This window comes from Centruroides sculpturatus, unplaced genomic scaffold (assembly GCF_000671375.1).
Source record: "Centruroides sculpturatus isolate CEXI.00-Female unplaced genomic scaffold, Cexi_2.0 scaffold622, whole genome shotgun sequence".
NCBI lineage: Eukaryota > Metazoa > Arthropoda > Arachnida > Scorpiones > Buthidae > Centruroides > Centruroides sculpturatus.
In genome coordinates this window covers 438,389-456,733 of record NW_019384842.1, presented here as the reverse complement: position 1 = coordinate 456,733, position 18,345 = coordinate 438,389, and the positions used below count along the sequence as shown (strand labels likewise).

At 32.1% G+C, this 18,345-nt stretch overlaps 1 protein-coding gene across 6 annotated transcripts; it reads left to right on the top strand.

Annotated features, from left to right (window-relative positions):
* The first annotated feature begins 160 nt into the window (after positions 1 to 160).
* Positions 161 to 16,619, top strand: LOC111630333 (zinc finger protein 883-like). Of its 6 annotated transcripts, XM_023374430.1 has the most exons (7): positions 161 to 247; positions 362 to 467; positions 7,397 to 7,548; positions 10,043 to 10,214; positions 13,071 to 14,615; positions 14,741 to 14,815; positions 15,339 to 16,619. In XM_023374430.1, exons 3-6 carry the CDS (start codon positions 7,414 to 7,416, stop codon positions 14,785 to 14,787), a joined length of 1,899 nt encoding a protein of 632 aa, XP_023230198.1. In that variant the 5' UTR covers positions 161 to 247; positions 362 to 467; positions 7,397 to 7,413; the 3' UTR covers positions 14,788 to 14,815; positions 15,339 to 16,619. The 6 variants fall into 6 exon arrangements, with proteins under 6 accessions (XP_023230198.1, XP_023230196.1, XP_023230197.1 ...); XM_023374428.1 differs by having other exon boundaries at positions 13,071 to 14,815; positions 15,339 to 15,426; XM_023374429.1 differs by lacking the exon at positions 15,339 to 16,619 and having other exon boundaries at positions 14,741 to 14,937.
* Positions 16,620 to 18,345: the final 1,726 nt, after the last annotated feature.

Sequence of the window (18,345 nt, the reverse complement as noted above, 5' to 3'; positions counted from 1 at the left end):
ATTTTACATGAAAAATTTCAAAAATACAAAAAACTATATAACTAATTTTGTTCGTAATATAAATTTGAGAATAAATTATTTTATAATTAACAACTAAAGTATTAAACGAAGCCGAAAGCAGTTCGACTCATCTCCGCATTAGGTTCGATTGTAGTAATTACAAGAATAAAACGTCATTTTTTTTTTTAGAGAGGTCGCTGACGTAGATGTACTTAATTATCGAAGAAAAATACGGGAATTTTGAAAGGTTCGTTATTACTGTTGCCAAATTAAAAAGTATTATGTATAATTTATTCAATTTTAAAACGGAAAATATTTTTATATGTAATAATAATATTAATTCGTGATAATACTGCGTTAGGTAAGAGGTCGCTGGAGTGTGACGTCGTAGAACATGTCGATTGGTAAACAGCGAGACAGTAAATTACACATTTGTGTTTCTAAATGAGTTCTGGGAGCGTTAATAAGTAAGTAACATTGAAAATAAGAAGATTATTCTACAATTTACGTAACCGATTAACAGTAAGAAGTAAGGGTAGAGGCTTATATTCAGGATCCGGATGGGATCCGAACCCGTGACTTGCATCAGTAATGATCTCGTGTGTGATTTAACTGAGGCTATTGTTTATTGAATAATATGTTAGGTGTTCTGAGGTCGCCGATAGTGAATATTATTTCAGTAAATTTAGGCATGGCTGCGCACGTGTTCGTTAGATAAGCGCGAAGTAGACAGTTCAAGGTCGTTTGATTCATGGTTTAATGATTCACCATGTATTTTCCCTTGAATAAGTGATAGTAGTGTTATTACTTGCAATAAAAATAGAGTTTTTGACTCAATTCAAGCTGTGAATTGAGCCAAATGAGCTGTAGAGCAAAAATGTCAAAGGAACCACGCCTCTAAATGTGATCCTTTGCTAGATGTAGCCCCTGAAATCAGTCTCTCTAAAATTTTGAAGAACCTTAAAATTGGTTTAAAATTTAAAAGAAAAAAATCTGAAGCTATTTCTTGAAATAATGCTAAAAATCAACCGTTTTCCACTTTAATAGAGATGGCTAAAGGCTGGTAAAACACGAGGAATGCCATCGGACGGACTGCTTCGGGGAGTGAATAGAGCTGTGGTGCGTGCTCCGTTAACGAGCGGGATTTGGTGGGGACCGTATCTCGTTAAAGGTCACGCGTAGAATGTTGGTTTCTTTTGATAAAGTCCCAACTGCAGTACAGAATAGATAAGAATGTAATATGTTAATTTGGTGTTTCTCGACTGAGTGTTGTGGAAATATTAGTTTTTAGAATTTTGAATACGCTCATTTGTAAAATTTCATCTGTCTTTTGCCTTTTTACTCCTGGCTGATCTAAGGGAAAAGGGCATATTCGCTAAAATACTGATTTTGCAGAATTAGCCTATCGAAAAGTTGGTGCGTATATGCCTATGTCGACATACTGACTCTTCGAAGCTTCTATAAATGTTGTGGCTTACTAGCTTAAAGATCAATGCTAAATCCCATTAAAATTTTTTATAATCAACCATAATATGTTTTAAAAGTTGTGGTGTGTCATAGAAATTGTGTTAAATTCAAAGTTTGTCACTAATCCAAAAACGTTGTGAAGCACTGCATTAATTTATCTAAATATAAAATGACTTGTCCTGACCTACTGACTAATTGATTCATCATTGCCCAGAGCAAACCGCTGAACCTAAAGGGCCGATTGCAGAGACAACGTTTAGAGGCCGACGGCTGGTTTATAGATCGGGTAGACCGCTGTTCAGAAAAATTTCATTGCAGAGACGGCGTTTCTCGCCTGCCACAATGCAGACAGCGACTAGAAACAAGTTATTTGACCTACTTTCTAGACTCCCTCGATAGCAGGTTTAGAGGGCTTTTCGATTCGAGTGGTAGCTTTGTTCGTAGAAAAGTTTAGATAAAAACAGATATCGTTCCTTTGATAAATGCTGTAAACGGTACGAATCGACAAAATTATTCATTAATTAATTGCTCGGAGCAAAAACAACAAAATTAAATACTTTAAATTTGTTTTAAATGTTCCAATATCGATATTCAAATGGGTGAAGACTTNATTGTAAACATTTCAGAAAATTGATGAAATTGAAAACAGTTAGTTTGATTCTCAGCAATTATCATCATTCTCAGCGGTAGGTGTTATATAATAATTACTAAGGTTGTTGAAATATAAACATAAATGGGCGAAATCACAGGTAACAGCTAGTTATATCATATACTTATAAAAAAAAAAACATACTACAGCTGCTCACAGAACAGGAAAGAAGTTAACAAAACAGCGCATATCACATGAGGCATCTAATCAGTATTACCTGCAGCTTATTAATGAAATGATTATTATATACAATCCAGTTCCAGATAAATGCTATGTTACAAAAAAAGTGGATAATCTGCAAGTCCATTTTAATAGAAGCTAATTGATCCTTCTTTTATTCAGTTTTTAATTTTATATTTAATTTAACATTATAGTATATATTATGAATAAAATATGTTTTCAGAACATTAATTAATTAATAAGCTTTAGATGTAATCAGAGTTGAAACTTATTTATACAGATGAATCAAAAATGCACAAGTAACAAAAATCAACATTCCTAGTTCTTGGATTAGGATTTTGTACACTCAGTCAGCAGATGTGTCCATGACCTTAGCAATCTCGCAAACTTTCAAGTGGTGATTAGCCAGCATTATGTCATGGATATTGTTTATTTTCTGAGGTAAGGGTGCGACTATGCAGACGCGAGCAAGCGAATTTTCCGAGCGAGCGAGAATATGTGGCGAGAAGAGGCGAGACGTGATAAATATCAAAACCTGTCAGATATGTGCAAGAACCAGAAATTTGCTCTCGTTAGCGATAATTATTTCTTGCTTCTCATTTGTGCATGGTTTTCCTTTGTGAAAACTAAATCGCTCACAACCTCTCACTCGCTCTATATTCGCGTCTGCATAGTCTCACCCTAACAGTGGTTGTGGTCATCTGCTGTGACTGCCATCTTTCACACTTTCTCAGCAAAGTTACTTACCATTGAATACGATGGGGCAGACTACTGCAAACTTGATCCAAATTGGCTTTAAATCTTAGTGGCATTAAACTCTTCTCTACCAGATATAGTTGAACCTGTCTATCTTGANAAGAGCCAATGTTTTGCCGAAGTTTGTTTAGAGAATGGTCAGAAATAGATGATCGTCGTCTTTGCAACGCATTTTAAACCGCGGTTCAGCCAGCCAACGTCTGTAGGCCGTTCTGTTGATAAACGTCGTTTAACGTAAACGCTGTCTCTGCAATCGGCCCAAAGAGGTGAAATTTGGTAAACAGTTAGGGTACATCGTGAAAATACACACTAAGAAGGGATTTTTCAAAATTCCTCTGCGAGGGGAGAGGGAGAGTATTAAGGCTTAACCTGAAGAACAACTTCTACTGTACTATTTTAGATGCAATTTTTTGTTTTCCGCTACATTTAGTCTTCATTGAGTACTTAGGTGTATTAAATTGATAACACTTCAGACATTGTTATAAATATTTTTATATATTTAGATTTTTTAACCAAATGTTCAAATTGTTTTAAATTTGAATTTGTTATTGCATACTGGTTCGATTATAGAACAATTGTAAACATTTCAGAAAATTGATGAAATTGAAAACAGTTAGTTTGATTCTCAGCAATTATCATCATTCTCAGCGGTAGGTGTTATATAATAATTACTAAGGTTGTTGAAATATAAACATAAATGGGCGAAATCACAGGTAACAGCTAGTTATATCATATACTTATAAAAAAAAAAACATACTACAGCTGCTCACAGAACAGGAAAGAAGTTAACAAAACAGCGCATATCACATGAGGCATCTAATCAGTATTACCTGCAGCTTATTAATGAAATGATTATTATATACAATCCAGTTCCAGATAAATGCTATGTTACAAAAAAAGTGGATAATCTGCAAGTCCATTTTAATAGAAGCTAATTGATCCTTCTTTTATTCAGTTTTTAATTTTATATTTAATTTAACATTATAGTATATATTATGAATAAAATATGTTTTCAGAACATTAATTAATTAATAAGCTTTAGATGTAATCAGAGTTGAAACTTATTTATACAGATGAATCAAAAATGCACAAGTAACAAAAATCAACATTCCTAGTTCTTGGATTAGGATTTTGTACACTCAGTCAGCAGATGTGTCCATGACCTTAGCAATCTCGCAAACTTTCAAGTGGTGATTAGCCAGCATTATGTCATGGATATTGTTTATTTTCTGAGGTAAGGGTGCGACTATGCAGACGCGAGCAAGCGAATTTTCCGAGCGAGCGAGAATATGTGGCGAGAAGAGGCGAGACGTGATAAATATCAAAACCTGTCAGATATGTGCAAGAACCAGAAATTTGCTCTCGTTAGCGATAATTATTTCTTGCTTCTCATTTGTGCATGGTTTTCCTTTGTGAAAACTAAATCGCTCACAACCTCTCACTCGCTCTATATTCGCGTCTGCATAGTCTCACCCTAACAGTGGTTGTGGTCATCTGCTGTGACTGCCATCTTTCACACTTTCTCAGCAAAGTTACTTACCATTGAATACGATGGGGCAGACTACTGCAAACTTGATCCAAATTGGCTTTAAATCTTAGTGGCATTAAACTCTTCTCTACCAGATATAGTTGAACCTGTCTATCTTGAATGTATTTGTATAAAAAACCTCTTGATTTTGATTTTTTCCTGAATTTTCAGCTTAAATTCAATATCATGTTTATCCCAAATAATATTTTCTTAATTAAAACCTCTATATTTCAAATCATGGATTGATGTGTCAATTAAAATTTCAATTTATGCTATCAAAATGTAGTTGCTGAGCTTTAAAAGCAAAGCTCAGCAACTACATTTTGATAGCATAAATTGTAGTTGAGAAATATCTCTTGCAATACAGTAATATTTTTCAATTAATACTGCTTTTCTCCGATTGACTACAAGATTGGTTTGATTTGTTTGTTTACAGCAAATTGACACACGGGTGATCTATTGAAGGGTTGCTTCTTTGAGGACTTTCTATGGGAAACTGGCCTCTATTTTGATGCTAAAAATGTGAGTGTAATCAGAAAACTTCATATGTCAGCCCGTTGGCAAGGTGTGAACCCATGACCAATTATCAGTGTTCAATGGTTTTATCCAGTCAGCCACTGGTGGTTTAAGGCTAAAATTTGGGTTTTTGTCTTATTGGTTGAAAAAAGTCAGGCATTAGAAATTATTGACAAACTATTTCTATTAAGATATGTCAAAAATGTTTTATTTATACCTAATAAGATATGTTCTATACTTGTTATGTTATTAAAAAACCATACTTCCAATTAACCCTATTACTCTTTACTGTGTAGGAACCTCTATATCTTGAATATTTTTCTTGTTTCCATGAGATTTGAGATAGACAGGTTCAGTTTTATCTTATCACAGCACATATTTCTGTCTTCTCTATTTTTTCATTGTAATTCACCTTTACTGTTTCTATTGTCTGCTACAGCACTTTCTGTTTCCTTGATCATTATCTTCATGTAAGTAAGCTGTGATTTTTAACCTTAATACGTGGCTGATAATAAGTATTTGCTATTAGTTATCTTTGTAATTTTTAAATAGTGTTTTGAATGCCAGTTGTTTAATTATATTAAACAACTGGCATTCAAAACACTGTTGTTTAATTATACTATTAAATGCATTTATCGTTAATACAAATCAGTCAGCATTCGATTTTCGTTTATTCTTGATAAAGGTCATTAAAGATGACCGAAAACGTTTGAAATTGATAATAAATTTGGCTGCAGTTTATAAGGTTTTTGAATAGTGTATCCTTGTTATGGTATGCAGTCTACGAAGAGATTAATTATATTTGTTTACAGTATAGTAGTAAAATGCTGGCCTTTCTTATTTCAGATATGTCATTAATTCCGAACTAGTTGTCTGGGAACATATATAAAAGTCATTTATTTTACACTGTTACATACTTCTAACATTCATGCTTTTTTTCTTCTTTTCCAAGAAGTCGTTACGACTCTCTCTTTTCTTTTTTATATGCTTCCTCGTGAAGATTATTGCTTATAATTATAAGTAGTATTTAATTAATAAATCTTCAATTTGTATATCTACATTTTAATTTTTTAAGCATGTTCTTTGAGAGTTAGTAAAACCAGTGTGTTTACTAATTGTAGTCATATTTACTTGTCCATTCAGTTGTTCTCAGTATATATGTGACTCCCAAAGTAATTATTTTTTACTGTATATATGAAACTAAAGATATTCTAATCTCTGCTTTTCTCATAATATTGATAGGAAAGTTAATATTAATTTTAAAAATTTTCGGCTTAAAAAAACCAGTTTGAATCAGAGATGATAGTATAAAGTAAAACTGTCTAAAAAGGAACTTCTACAAAATGGAAACTTGCCTTAGTTATTGAACATAACAATTTTCTGTATAAAATATTACTACAGACTGGAAAACTGCTATACTTACATAGTCTTTCTATTTCAGTAGTGAGTGTTCCTATAAAACCTTCAACTGCCGTAAACCATCGGGCTATAATTTGGCAATAATAATTATAAATTAGTAATAAATTTGGCCCTGGAGGAAGGCANGTCTAAATAGGAACTTCTACAAAATGGAAACTTGCCTAAGTCTTTTGAACATAACAATTTTCTGTATAAAATATTACTACAAACTGGAAAACTGCTATACTTACATAGTCTTTCTATTTCAGTAGTGAGAGTTCCTATAAAACCTTCAACTGCCGTAAACCATCGGGCTGTAATTTGGCAATAATAATTATAAATTAGTAATAAATTTGGCCCTGGAGGAAGGCATTAGGTTCCATCTAGTATTAAATTTAGTAATTACAATTTAATTAAATAAACTGGAAGAAAAGAATCGGCCCGCAGCGGGACTCGAACCCACAACTGCCGCTTAAGCCTCCCTCCATGGCCAAATTTATTAGTAATTTATAATTATTATTGCCAGATTTTAGCCTGATGGTTTACGGCAGTTGAAGGTGTTACTGCTATGTATCGGGTTTAGTAAAGATATTTATATTTATGAGTATTCCTATGCCTTGCGTTGTGACATATTGCTGTTTTTTAGATCATGGTAGCAGAGAGCAACCCTAAATATTATTCGAAACAAAGAAATTTTACTAAAATTGTTTTTTTCATAGTGGAACAGATTTGAAACATGTTGCATGTAATTCCTAAAACTTGACAAAAAAGGACTTAGCTTACATATATATACAAAGTTTCTATATATATATTTAAAGTCTTTTATATATTATAATGGAAAAATTGAATAAGTCTTATTGTTTTGATCACAATTATTGATCAGTTTTTCTTCTGATGTTTAGGTTTTAAATCAAAGAAAATGAAATTCAATTTTGGAAGAAATTCAAAAAGAAACATCAAATTCGATTTCACGAATGATCCAAAATTAAAGTTAGAATGTAGAGTTGTTTGTGAAAAACTGATTTTTAAAAATGAAAATGGAGAATGTTTAAAGGTTAGTAATTTAAACTTTTAATTTATGATGATTAGTAATGATTGTATGTTATTTTCTATAAAAAATTTGAAAAAGTTATAAATTTTCATAACTATTAAAATATTTAATTGAGTTATTAACTTTGTTCTAAATAAATCACCTAGTTTTTTTAACTGTTAATGCTGTACAAGCCAGGATATCCAAAGATATTTGGCAACCAAGTGATGGTATTATTCAAAGACTTGGCCTGAGTGCACATGTCAGCTACCGTCATACTCGGAAAGTGGGTCACTCCTGACATGGAGTCAGCCACCTTTAACATGGGAAACAGACACTGCTTTGCATGCTAGCATTTAGCTGGGCATATTGGAAAGGACTTCACTCCTTGGGAGACCTTATCAGGAATATAAAATATATTCCCGACGTACATTGCCCAACTTGCCCAGGGTCACCTCCCCACCCCAACGAGGCAGCTTAGCAGGACTTTAGGAGTGCATGCTGCAACTGCGGTCGAATTCAAACTATTAAGCATATAATTCAAGACTCCCTCTGCGATTCTTTGGCGGAGAATTTCTGGATATTCAACAGTGTAATAGGGAAGCACTGGAATGGATAGACGACCTGGACATTAGACTCTAAAATGGATGCTGCTTATTGATCACAGATTTTATGATTGGTAAACAGCAACCACTTCATCTCAAAATGTGAATATACAGCAAAATATGAAAGCTGTTTACTGATCAGTAAGCAGATTTTCAAAGCCAGTTGTTAAATATATATTTGCTTTCTGTTTCCTTGATATTTTTTCTTTTATTAAAGATTTTCTATAGCAATAATTTTAAATAATTAGTTTATTTTTGCACATATAATAATATTTAATTTCACAAAGTTTCGTTTACATATTCTTCTGGTTCAGATGATTCATTTTCATGGTTGTGGAAGTTATTATAACAAATCCATTGAAGAAGAATTTTTAAGGAAGAAAACAGTATAAAATACTTTTTTCTATTTATATATATATATAGTTTTCATAGCTTCCTGTTCTTATAATACTACACAGTAATTCCAATTAAGCATAACATTTCTTAGAACTTATCACAACATTTAGAAATTGAGAGCAATGGTAAAATACACTTTATGGATTACAGGACTGGAAATGCATTTCAAGTGTATCCATCCCTTATCATTTCTTCTATTTACAAATATATGGTAATAAAATGACATACTATTACATAAAAATAAATTTAAAAACTCACACCAATATTTGTCTAGTTTCTGGGTACAAATTCACTGAATTCAGCGTTAATAAAGTTTCTTTAGTATTAACACAATAAAAAAAAACCTCGCGCCCAACATCGTATCAACAACGCGGTAGCATCTCCACGCATGCATCGCTAGCATCGTAAAATATAAAGATTCGAAATATCAAAAATTATTCGCACGTTTGTAACGGAATTTCCGGACGCCTGTTTGAATTTAAATATTATGTTCTTTTGGAACATCCTGCACGTTCATTTTGTTAAAAACTTGTTCTTTTCGCCTGAAGACGATGGTTATACACTCGTCAAAAGTACTTTTTTATTGTGTTAATACTAAAGAAACTTTATTAAAGCTGAACTCAGTGAATTTGTACCCAGAAACTAGACATACTATTACATTTTTATGAACAAGAAGCTATGAAAACAACAATGAATTCAAAGTGAAGCAAATATCCCAAGAACACAAAGACAATGGAAAATTAACTGAGTAGACTATCAACAGATATTTGGTATTTGAAGACCTTTTTAATTGAGGATAAATGTAATAATATAATACCATTTTGTTACTATCATATTTATAAATGGAAGGACTAATGAGAGATGGAAATGCTTGAAATGCATATTTGCTCCTGTAATCAATAAAATATATTTTACCATTGGCCCAAAGTACTCACTGATTGATGTCACTGATGTTTATATCATTTTGTCTAACTCTGTAGAACATTAAACACAAACACTGAACCAATTTACGATGTGGAACGATCGACTAATCATAAAAACAAACGTTTTCGAACCCCTTCTGGGCTCTTCATCAGGTTTTAGCTCGTAAAATTCGATTGACGAATGTTGTTCAAATAATTTCGTTCTTGCGATCGAATAGTTCTTTTAAAATTCTATGTCGCGCATGCCTTTGAATTTAACGAATGCCGTTAACGAAAGCCATTAACGAACGATGTTCAAATAAGTTCGTACTTATTTGAACATCGTTCATTAATGCTGGACGATGTAATATTCTACTGCATCGAGAGATCTGAGTTTAAATCTGAACTGGATCTTCATGCATTTTCATTAGTAATATGGTTAATGTCCTTACTCCCTATCTTACTAATGAGAGTTTCATAATGGATCAAGCATAAATATAGTGAAATTTTTTGTATAAATCATAATTTAGTGATGTTTTAAATTACAAAATCAATAAATTATAGTAAAATTACTTTTTAAACTTACTGACAATAAAAATTTTTTGTTGAATGTAGTCTCAAAGAAGAAAGAAGCTCGCAACAAATGCCAAGAATTATATCGAATCTCTAGATCATTCTGTTTCTACTTCTAGTACATCTTGTTCAAATCAGTCATCTGATTCTTTCAAAAACTGTGTAAAAATTACTCCAAAATTACCATTAAAGAATGTAATTGAAAATGATAAAGGTTTGTATATAAAAGCAATGAAATATATTAAAGTTATTTATTATGATAAGTATTGTTTATAGCAATGATTCTCAACTGATGTTCCACAAACTTGCCTCAAATGTTCCACAAAACATTTTAGTTTTCATTGCAAATTTTTTACGTTATACTACAATGTTAGTAGACAATTCTATGTTCATATTTAATTCTATTGTTTTGTGAGGATGGTAAACATGGAATTGCTTATCAATTTTTAAATACGGTGAAACCTGGTTAACTAGAATTGGTCTGGGGGAAAAATTCAGACTTTGAGTTAAAAAGTTTCAAGTTATGGAGGTTTGGCTAAAATTCAAGATTTTGTACATTGGTTTATCGGTGACCCATAATAAACTACCGATAACTATCAAATTATAGGACATTTCTGTGGTTCTTATTACGTAGAATCAGTGTGTCAATGTAAACCTTCCAGTGTTGTACAGAAACTAGAAAACACTGAACCAAATGATTAAATGTGTTCCAGGATCTCAGAAAGGTTGAGAATCATTACTTTATAGCTTTAGATAACTTATTTTAAGAAACGTATCTCTTAATTAAGATTTATGATTGAATTGATAACTAAAAAATTGTAAATATTAAACTCAATGGAAAATACACTTATAAAAATTTGTTTACGGCAATCAGTTTTGATTGTAGTTATCATTATCTTCAACCAAATAGGCATTTTCAAGCTACTGTCTGTTACTATCAATCTTAATCATTGCTTTAAATGTTAAACGTCAAATTTTTTTTTCTATGTAGAATATTATAGCATAGCGTATGCTTTATTTCCATATCCATATTAATTTACACTAGAAATTAATATCATCGGTAAGTAATGGAAGTAGAAAAATGATGTGTACAGCAAGGAAAATACATAAAGATGGGAAATAACAAAAGGCATTCATTATTATGGAGTAATGTTCCACATAGAAATAGAAAATGATAGAATGCATTTTTAGAAAATTAAAATTAGTTTTAATTATTGTTTGCTTGCAGTAAGTAGTTTCAGTTGCTGGAATTTATTTTACGTCATTTAAATGGTAGCTGCTGTTAAAAATGATAGTGCAAAAAACAACGGGTAATCAATTCTGGGTGAATTATTATTATAAATATTAAATATAACTAATAACACATTACTCATTTATCCTTTTATCTTGTGCTTTTAATATTGTAGTGAATAAAATCAGAATATCCATTAGTTTTTCATCTGCCTTATGGGCACTATATCTGGATAGTCTTTTAATGACACTCATCATGGGTTCAACCAGGACCACAATGAAGTTATCTGGGTGGTGAGTGATGGAACCTGGATAGATCTGGGACAACGTACAATAACTTTGTGTAGATAACTCATGTTTGTGTGGGTTATGCATTGGGACAAGTTATTTTTCAATTTTAAATTTTAATTGACTGGTGTAGTCTTTTGCATCTGGTGATATTTGTCAATTCCAGCATGGCTAATGACCTTCAAATTCTATGCTGTTGTGAAACCACCGGAAGGGAGGGTAGTCTCCCGATCCGGCAACAGGTTGTTAAACCCTTTCACGGTCAGGATGGGTGGAAAGAGTCCCTTTCCCGCAGTAACAGGCTTTAACGTTTCGAGTCGAGTGGCAGAGGGAGGAGTGCGTCGGTGAGACGACAGGCGATATACGAGTAAATGAGTAGGCCAAATGTAACATAAGAAAATTAACAATTTATTAAAGCAAGTTTCGGGTAGTACATCGTCTAGTTCGCGTCCCTAAAACACGAAGAGACCGAGAGAGAGCTTACAATAATTGGATCCATACCTCTTGATTTGTTATCCCCTAAGGAAAATTATCCACTCTTTGAATTAGGAAAATTCACTGGTCAAAACTTCACTGATTAGGAGAGTTCACTGGTTAAAAATTTGAATCGTTGATTTAGGAAAGTTCACTGATTAAAAAGAACACTATTTTTAAAGTTATCGGCTCCTGGCACCTGCTCTGGAACTACTCCCCCGAGAAGGGGAAGGAAGGGGTTTTTATAAGATCAGCGTGGGAGAATGGTCATGTGATTGATTGTTGTGAGGTAAAAGGTAAGCAGATGGGTCAGAGTTGTTCCCGGGACCATGCTAACTATCAACTTTGGAGTTGGAATGCAGGATTAGTTTCGAATTGAACGGATGTTTATGTTGAACATAAACGAAAAGTTTTTTTCCCCGTTAGGTTTCACTTTAAGTTAAAGGAAAATTTAATTAGCTTTTAGGCAAATACGGGACAATTAATCGGCAAATAGTCGGTAAAAATTCCGGATCTCACACTGTTGTTGGACTATAAACTGATTTTAATGTATAAAAAATGTGAAAATTATCAATTAATTAAAATTGCTGATGAATGACCTTTTCTAAATGAGGGTTGCAAGAGAACTTTGTAGGATTCCTGCAGATCACATTTTTTCTTATGAAGTTGCAGGCTTTAAGCTTGCAAAGTACCAAAATACTCATTAATGGCCAGTATCATACATTAAATACTAAAATAATATATTCTAATAATGATACACAAAATAGTAATATACAGTTTATTCTAATCTTTTCACTATTAAAGTTGTCTGCCACAAATATCAGCATAATTAGGATTATATAATGGGACGAGACAGAAAACATAAAACTGTGTTGCCAAAACTCTGGGACCACGTGTGGGGTAGGTGCCATGGGGTGCTCGTGACTCATTTAAATTATAGTTTCCTTTTTTCAAAGATTGGCTATTGCTATACAAACATTTTAGTTTATGATTTGTCTTATTTCATAACATGGACAAATAACTAACTTTTCAAGTAGGTTTTAAAAATAAAATTTAAGCTAATTATTTATATTTTCAGGATATGTAAAAGAAGAACACAATTATGTTCATTTTAACAATGGAGAAAAAGTTAAAGATGAATATAATTATGAAGATGATCTCTGTGGAGACAAATACATATCTTCATCAACTTCGGAAATGCATCGATATACAATTTGTAAAAGGAAATTTATGAAGGAACATTTTTTAAAAAAATATTTAAAACTTCGTCCCAGGGAGAAACATAAATGTGAGATTTGCAAGCAGGTTTATTCGTATAATTTCGTGTACAAATCACATGTTTCTCTACACAATGGTAAGCGACCTCTGAGTTGCAACAAATGCAAGAAAAACTTCTTTTTTAAATTTTATTTACAAAGACACAAAGAAGTGCACTTAGGAGAAATGCCTTTACGTTGCAAGATTTGTAAAAAAACGTTTCAGTATAAATCGGACTTAAAAGCACATCAAAAAGTGCATTATAAAGGGAAATCTCTTATGTGCAAGCTTTTTAATATGAGATTTAAGTACAATTTAGATATTTCACATCACGTAAATTATTTTGACGACGAATGCTTATCGTCGACACCTGATAAACAGGATGTCGAAAGTGAGTCAGTTTTCATCTGGGATCAGATAGATAATGAAGAAAGACCTTTTCAATGTGAACAGTGTGAGAAACAATATAAATTAAAATCTAGTTTAATACGCCATCAAAAAGAACATTCGGAAGAAGGATGTTTCCAATGTGAACATTGCAATAAAACTTACAAATTAAAATCAAGCTTGTTGCGTCATCTGAAAGAGCATTCAGAAGAAAAATGTTATTGGTGTGATTTTTGTGGGAAAAGTTTTCAAATAAGATTGGAGTTTCTTAGACACCAAGCATATCATTCGGATGATAAACTGTTTCAATGCAATATATGCAGAAAAAGATACAAGACAAAAGGAAGTTTAAAACGACATCAAAAGTTTCATTTTAATGAGAATTTTCCACACTGCGTACATTGTAATAAAACCTTTATAAAAGCATCCGATCTTATCCAACATCAGGTGTATCATCATTCCAGAAACAAGATTTTTCATTGTGATTTCTGTGAGAAAAGTTACGAAACAAAATCCAGTCTACTACGTCATAGAAAAGAACATACGGAACAGAAACGCTTTCACTGTGGATTTTGTATAAAAAGTTTTCACGTAAAATCAGAATTTATTAGACATCTGAAGACACATTCCGAAGATAGACCATTCCAATGTCACTTATGTGATAAGAGCTATAAATCGAAATCAGGTTTGCAGTGGCATCAGAGTTTCCATTCCAAAGACACGTCTTTTGATATTGTAACTCACGAAAATAATTTTCAGACTGTATCAAACATCGGTAACATTCAAGATATTAATTCCGAAAATTCCCCTTTCGAGCTAGTATCATACAAAAATAACTTTCAGACGAAGTCAGATCTGGGCATATTTCCGAAATGCCAATTTGAGGAAAGATCTTTTCAGTGCGAACTTTGCAAGAATAATTTTAATTCGGAAGCAGATTTAATAAATCATCTGAATACTCATTCTAAAGAAAACCAAGGTGAGTTTTATGATAAACCAGTTTGGATTAGATGTGATTTTACCAGCCGTAATTCGGATCTTTCCAAAGATAAATTCCAGTGTGAAGTTTGCAATAAATGTTTTAATTCTGAGATAAATTTACAGGAACATCAGCGAATTCATTCAAATTTAGAAATATTGTTTTGGTGTGAACGGTGTGAAAAGAGTTTTAAAGAAAAAGTAAGTTTAATATATCATCAGAAATATCAATGTGCTGAGAAACCGTTTCAATGTAAACTTTGTAATAGTAGCTTCAAATCCGCCAAAGGCTTGCGACGACACGAGAAATATCATCAGATGCAAAATCTGTTTCATTCCAAGCTGTTTTAACTGCAAGAAACTTTGAAATTCTATCATAAAATCTAAATATCTCTGGAATTTTTATTATGCACAAATGCTATCTATTGTTAAAAAGTACTTACAAAGACAGATCATAGAAATGTTTTATTTTTATGATGTATCATTGAAGTGCGGCTTGTTATTTAAACAAAATTTAATATTTAATTGTTGAATTTCAAAAGTATTTTATATCATATAGTATATGGAAAATTAACAATACATAAGTTTTTAATTAATAAAATGTTTCGTAAATTATTTCTAATTTAAACTTTTAAATTAAGTAATGTATGAATGAATGTTTTATTGAATTTTTAAATTTATTTCTTGATTTTAGTCTTATAATTATTTGTACTTTTTTTTTCAGCAATTAGAAAAATGAAATTTGAAAAGTTACTTTATAAAGATTATTATACACACACTTAAGTAATAAAGATACTTTTTTTCAAAATGTTGATGATGATGAATTATGTTGTTTCGGATATTGAATTACACTACGTATCTTGTATTGATGATACAGATACTATTTAACTTTATCCAAAAAAAAAAGGAATTTGGTTAAATTTCTAAAATGCTGCTGCTTGATATTGTGAATGACATTTTGAGCTGGTGGATGGTGAAAGCTGCAAAAGCTGTTCTGTTCTGTTCTATACACTATATTGTTATCTTACAAGCGGGATCAGTATGCTAAACACAATTTGACCTAAAAGATGCATTGCGCATCTCACAAAATATTACTTCAAAAGTCTAATCTCTTTAAAAAATAGACATAGGTAAACTTCTGAAGGAAAGTTGAGTGTTGTCACCAGGTTCAATAAAGTAAAATCCATATGAACAAGTCTGTCTTTGCAAAGATCTACACACACACATACAGGAGTCTCCTCAGAAGATCCAGAGAAAGTTGAGGAGGAAATTTTTACTGTCACAGAAGTTTACAAAATGAGAAATTCCAGTCACATTAGTGACCAAAAAGCAAACACGTTTCTTGCCGAAAGTAAAAAATCCTTAGTTTGCCCAGATACTAGGCTAGGCAAAAATGCTTGATTTATTTTAAACCAGGAACTAACTTTCATTGTTTAGATTGATTGTTGATAGTTCATTTTTGACAGCTATAAAAATATTTACATTATGAGAAATTTAGGTTTAAAGATATCTTTCAACTTAATTACTGGTGCTAATAACACGTTTGTTGGACAATTTATTAAACATTTTTGTTACCGGACATAAAAGTTCTTCAAGGGTTGTCAAATTTAGGTTTGAATCTAGGTAAGAAATTTAGGAAATTTTAATGCAGTGGTCTGATTTGGATAGTCAGACACCTTCATTAACTTTTTCTGCCCTGCAGATGCTAAGAGACAGTATGTCATAAATGGCTGAATGAATGATAGAAATAGCTGAATTTCAAGGAACATGGTGTGATATTCAGACCTCAAGTCATTTATAAGCATTTGAGCCAATGTGACTGAGCAGAAGGTTAATTTCAACAATCTTGCCCATCTACAGTAGCCATTGACTGTTTTGTTGGGATTGGGACTTTTGTCATCATGTAACTGATCCCATTACATGGCTATCACTATCAGTGGTGTGCCGTGACATTTGATGATAGGGAAACTGTGTTTCTGTAAGAAGCCGACTTTCAGGGGCAATCAGTCAGCGATGGTCTAGGGTCCATTCGTATTCATTTGTTCGATAAGCCAGTAAAAACCGTAGACTTCTCTAAATGTATCTTTAATTAAGAGGTTATCTAACGCACTTAATAAATAAGCAAGTTCAATATAATTACCTTTGTTATATAAGATTCAATAGATTCCCTACGCCCTCTAAATGCCAATTCTTGCTTCAATAACATCTACTAATTTAAATATAATACTGTATATCTATTAGCCGTAACTTTGTTATAATTTTCAACATTTATTTTATATTGTTTAATTTATTCTATTTTGATTTCCAAATTGCTTCAATTTTACGAAAGAATCGATGGAGATTTACGATTTTCGTGTCTTTTGCGAACTTTACTCAAATTATTTAGATCGTCAAAGCCATTCTTATTCTACACAATAATTTTATTTGAAAATAATAGGCAAGGCCAACAAAACAATTTTTGCATTTCTATGCATTCACAAAGCCATTTTAAGTCTTCATAAATTTTATCGTGAAAATGTCGAACAAAGTTTTTTTGTCGACGTATTTATATTTAACTTAGGCATTGGCCTTTTTCTTTTAATGTTTTCTTTTTCATTATAAGGTCTCGAGCCAAAAATTTTTGAAATAAATTTTCAATATCACAAATACATTCTAAATCGCTAGCCACGATATAAGGGTTAAAATTAAAAATAAAATTATAAAAACTTACTCGTTAAAATAAAATGTGTGATGGATATACAATTATAGAGGAAGGTGGTGCAAGATGGGGCCATGGGATAAGACGGGGACGTCTGTTTATTCGTGGTTAACGCGCTTTCGTCTAGCTGTTATTTGGGGAACTAAATGTCAACCTCAAAAAAGGATCACGGGACGAGAGAACGTCCTAATCGCTCTATTTGTTCGGAAGTAGGACAGTTTTCCACGTGTCGGCAATACTTCGTCTAATTTTACGCCCGCTACAAAGTAAATATCATAGTGAACTTTTACATTAACTTTTAGATGAAGATATTACGATATTCAAAGTAACCTCTAAGACCGAAATTGTTTAGTTTTGAAATAAAGTTGGCCCGTGTTTGCAGTCGGTACGAAAAGTGCACGTTGGGGCAAGATGGGGTATCCCATCTTGCCCAAGGTTGGCCACGAATTCTGCCGCTGGCTAGAGACACCGCAATATAGTGCAGCGAACTAGTTTTAAATTCGTTGTCATTGATAGTTCTATATCATTTTTTTCGAATATATAAAATAATAAGAATGATCTTTTTGTAGAAAATTAAATATTTCACTTTTAAATCATATCTCACTGTAATAAATTTATACAGTACATACTGTATTACTTTATTATTTACGTTTTATTTTATTCGTGAAATCATTTTTTTAATTTGAATACTATCCTAACGAGAAATAAAATGTGAAATAACAATCGAAATAAAAATTTTTTCCACCAAAACAAATATCGTCTGCTTACAAAATAGCGAAACTGAGCATGCGCGAAGTGACTATCGTCTGGTACAGTAAATACGAGTAAGTTGAAACTTTTATATTTATTTATTCGGAAAATAATAATAAATGTAGCCGCTGTGATAAACGGGCGCATTGTTATTGTGCCAATATTGAAGAAAACGACAGTTTAACCATTTTAATTTGTTTTTCTTGTATATAAAAATAATATTCCCGTCTTACCCCACGGGTGGGGCAAGATGGCGCATTTACGTATAATTTTAAAATATTAA

Coding starts and splice junctions, on each gene's coding strand:
- LOC111630333 (XM_023374425.1), top strand. CDS start 7,414: ATGAAATTCAATTTTGGAAGAAATTCAAAAAGAAACATCAAATTCGAT. Junction 7,549..10,042: donor AAAATGGAGAATGTTTAAAG/GTTAGTAATTTA, acceptor TGTTGAATGTAG/TCTCAAAGAAGAAAGAAGCT. Junction 10,215..13,070: donor TGTAATTGAAAATGATAAAG/GTTTGTATATAA, acceptor TTATATTTTCAG/GATATGTAAAAGAAGAACAC.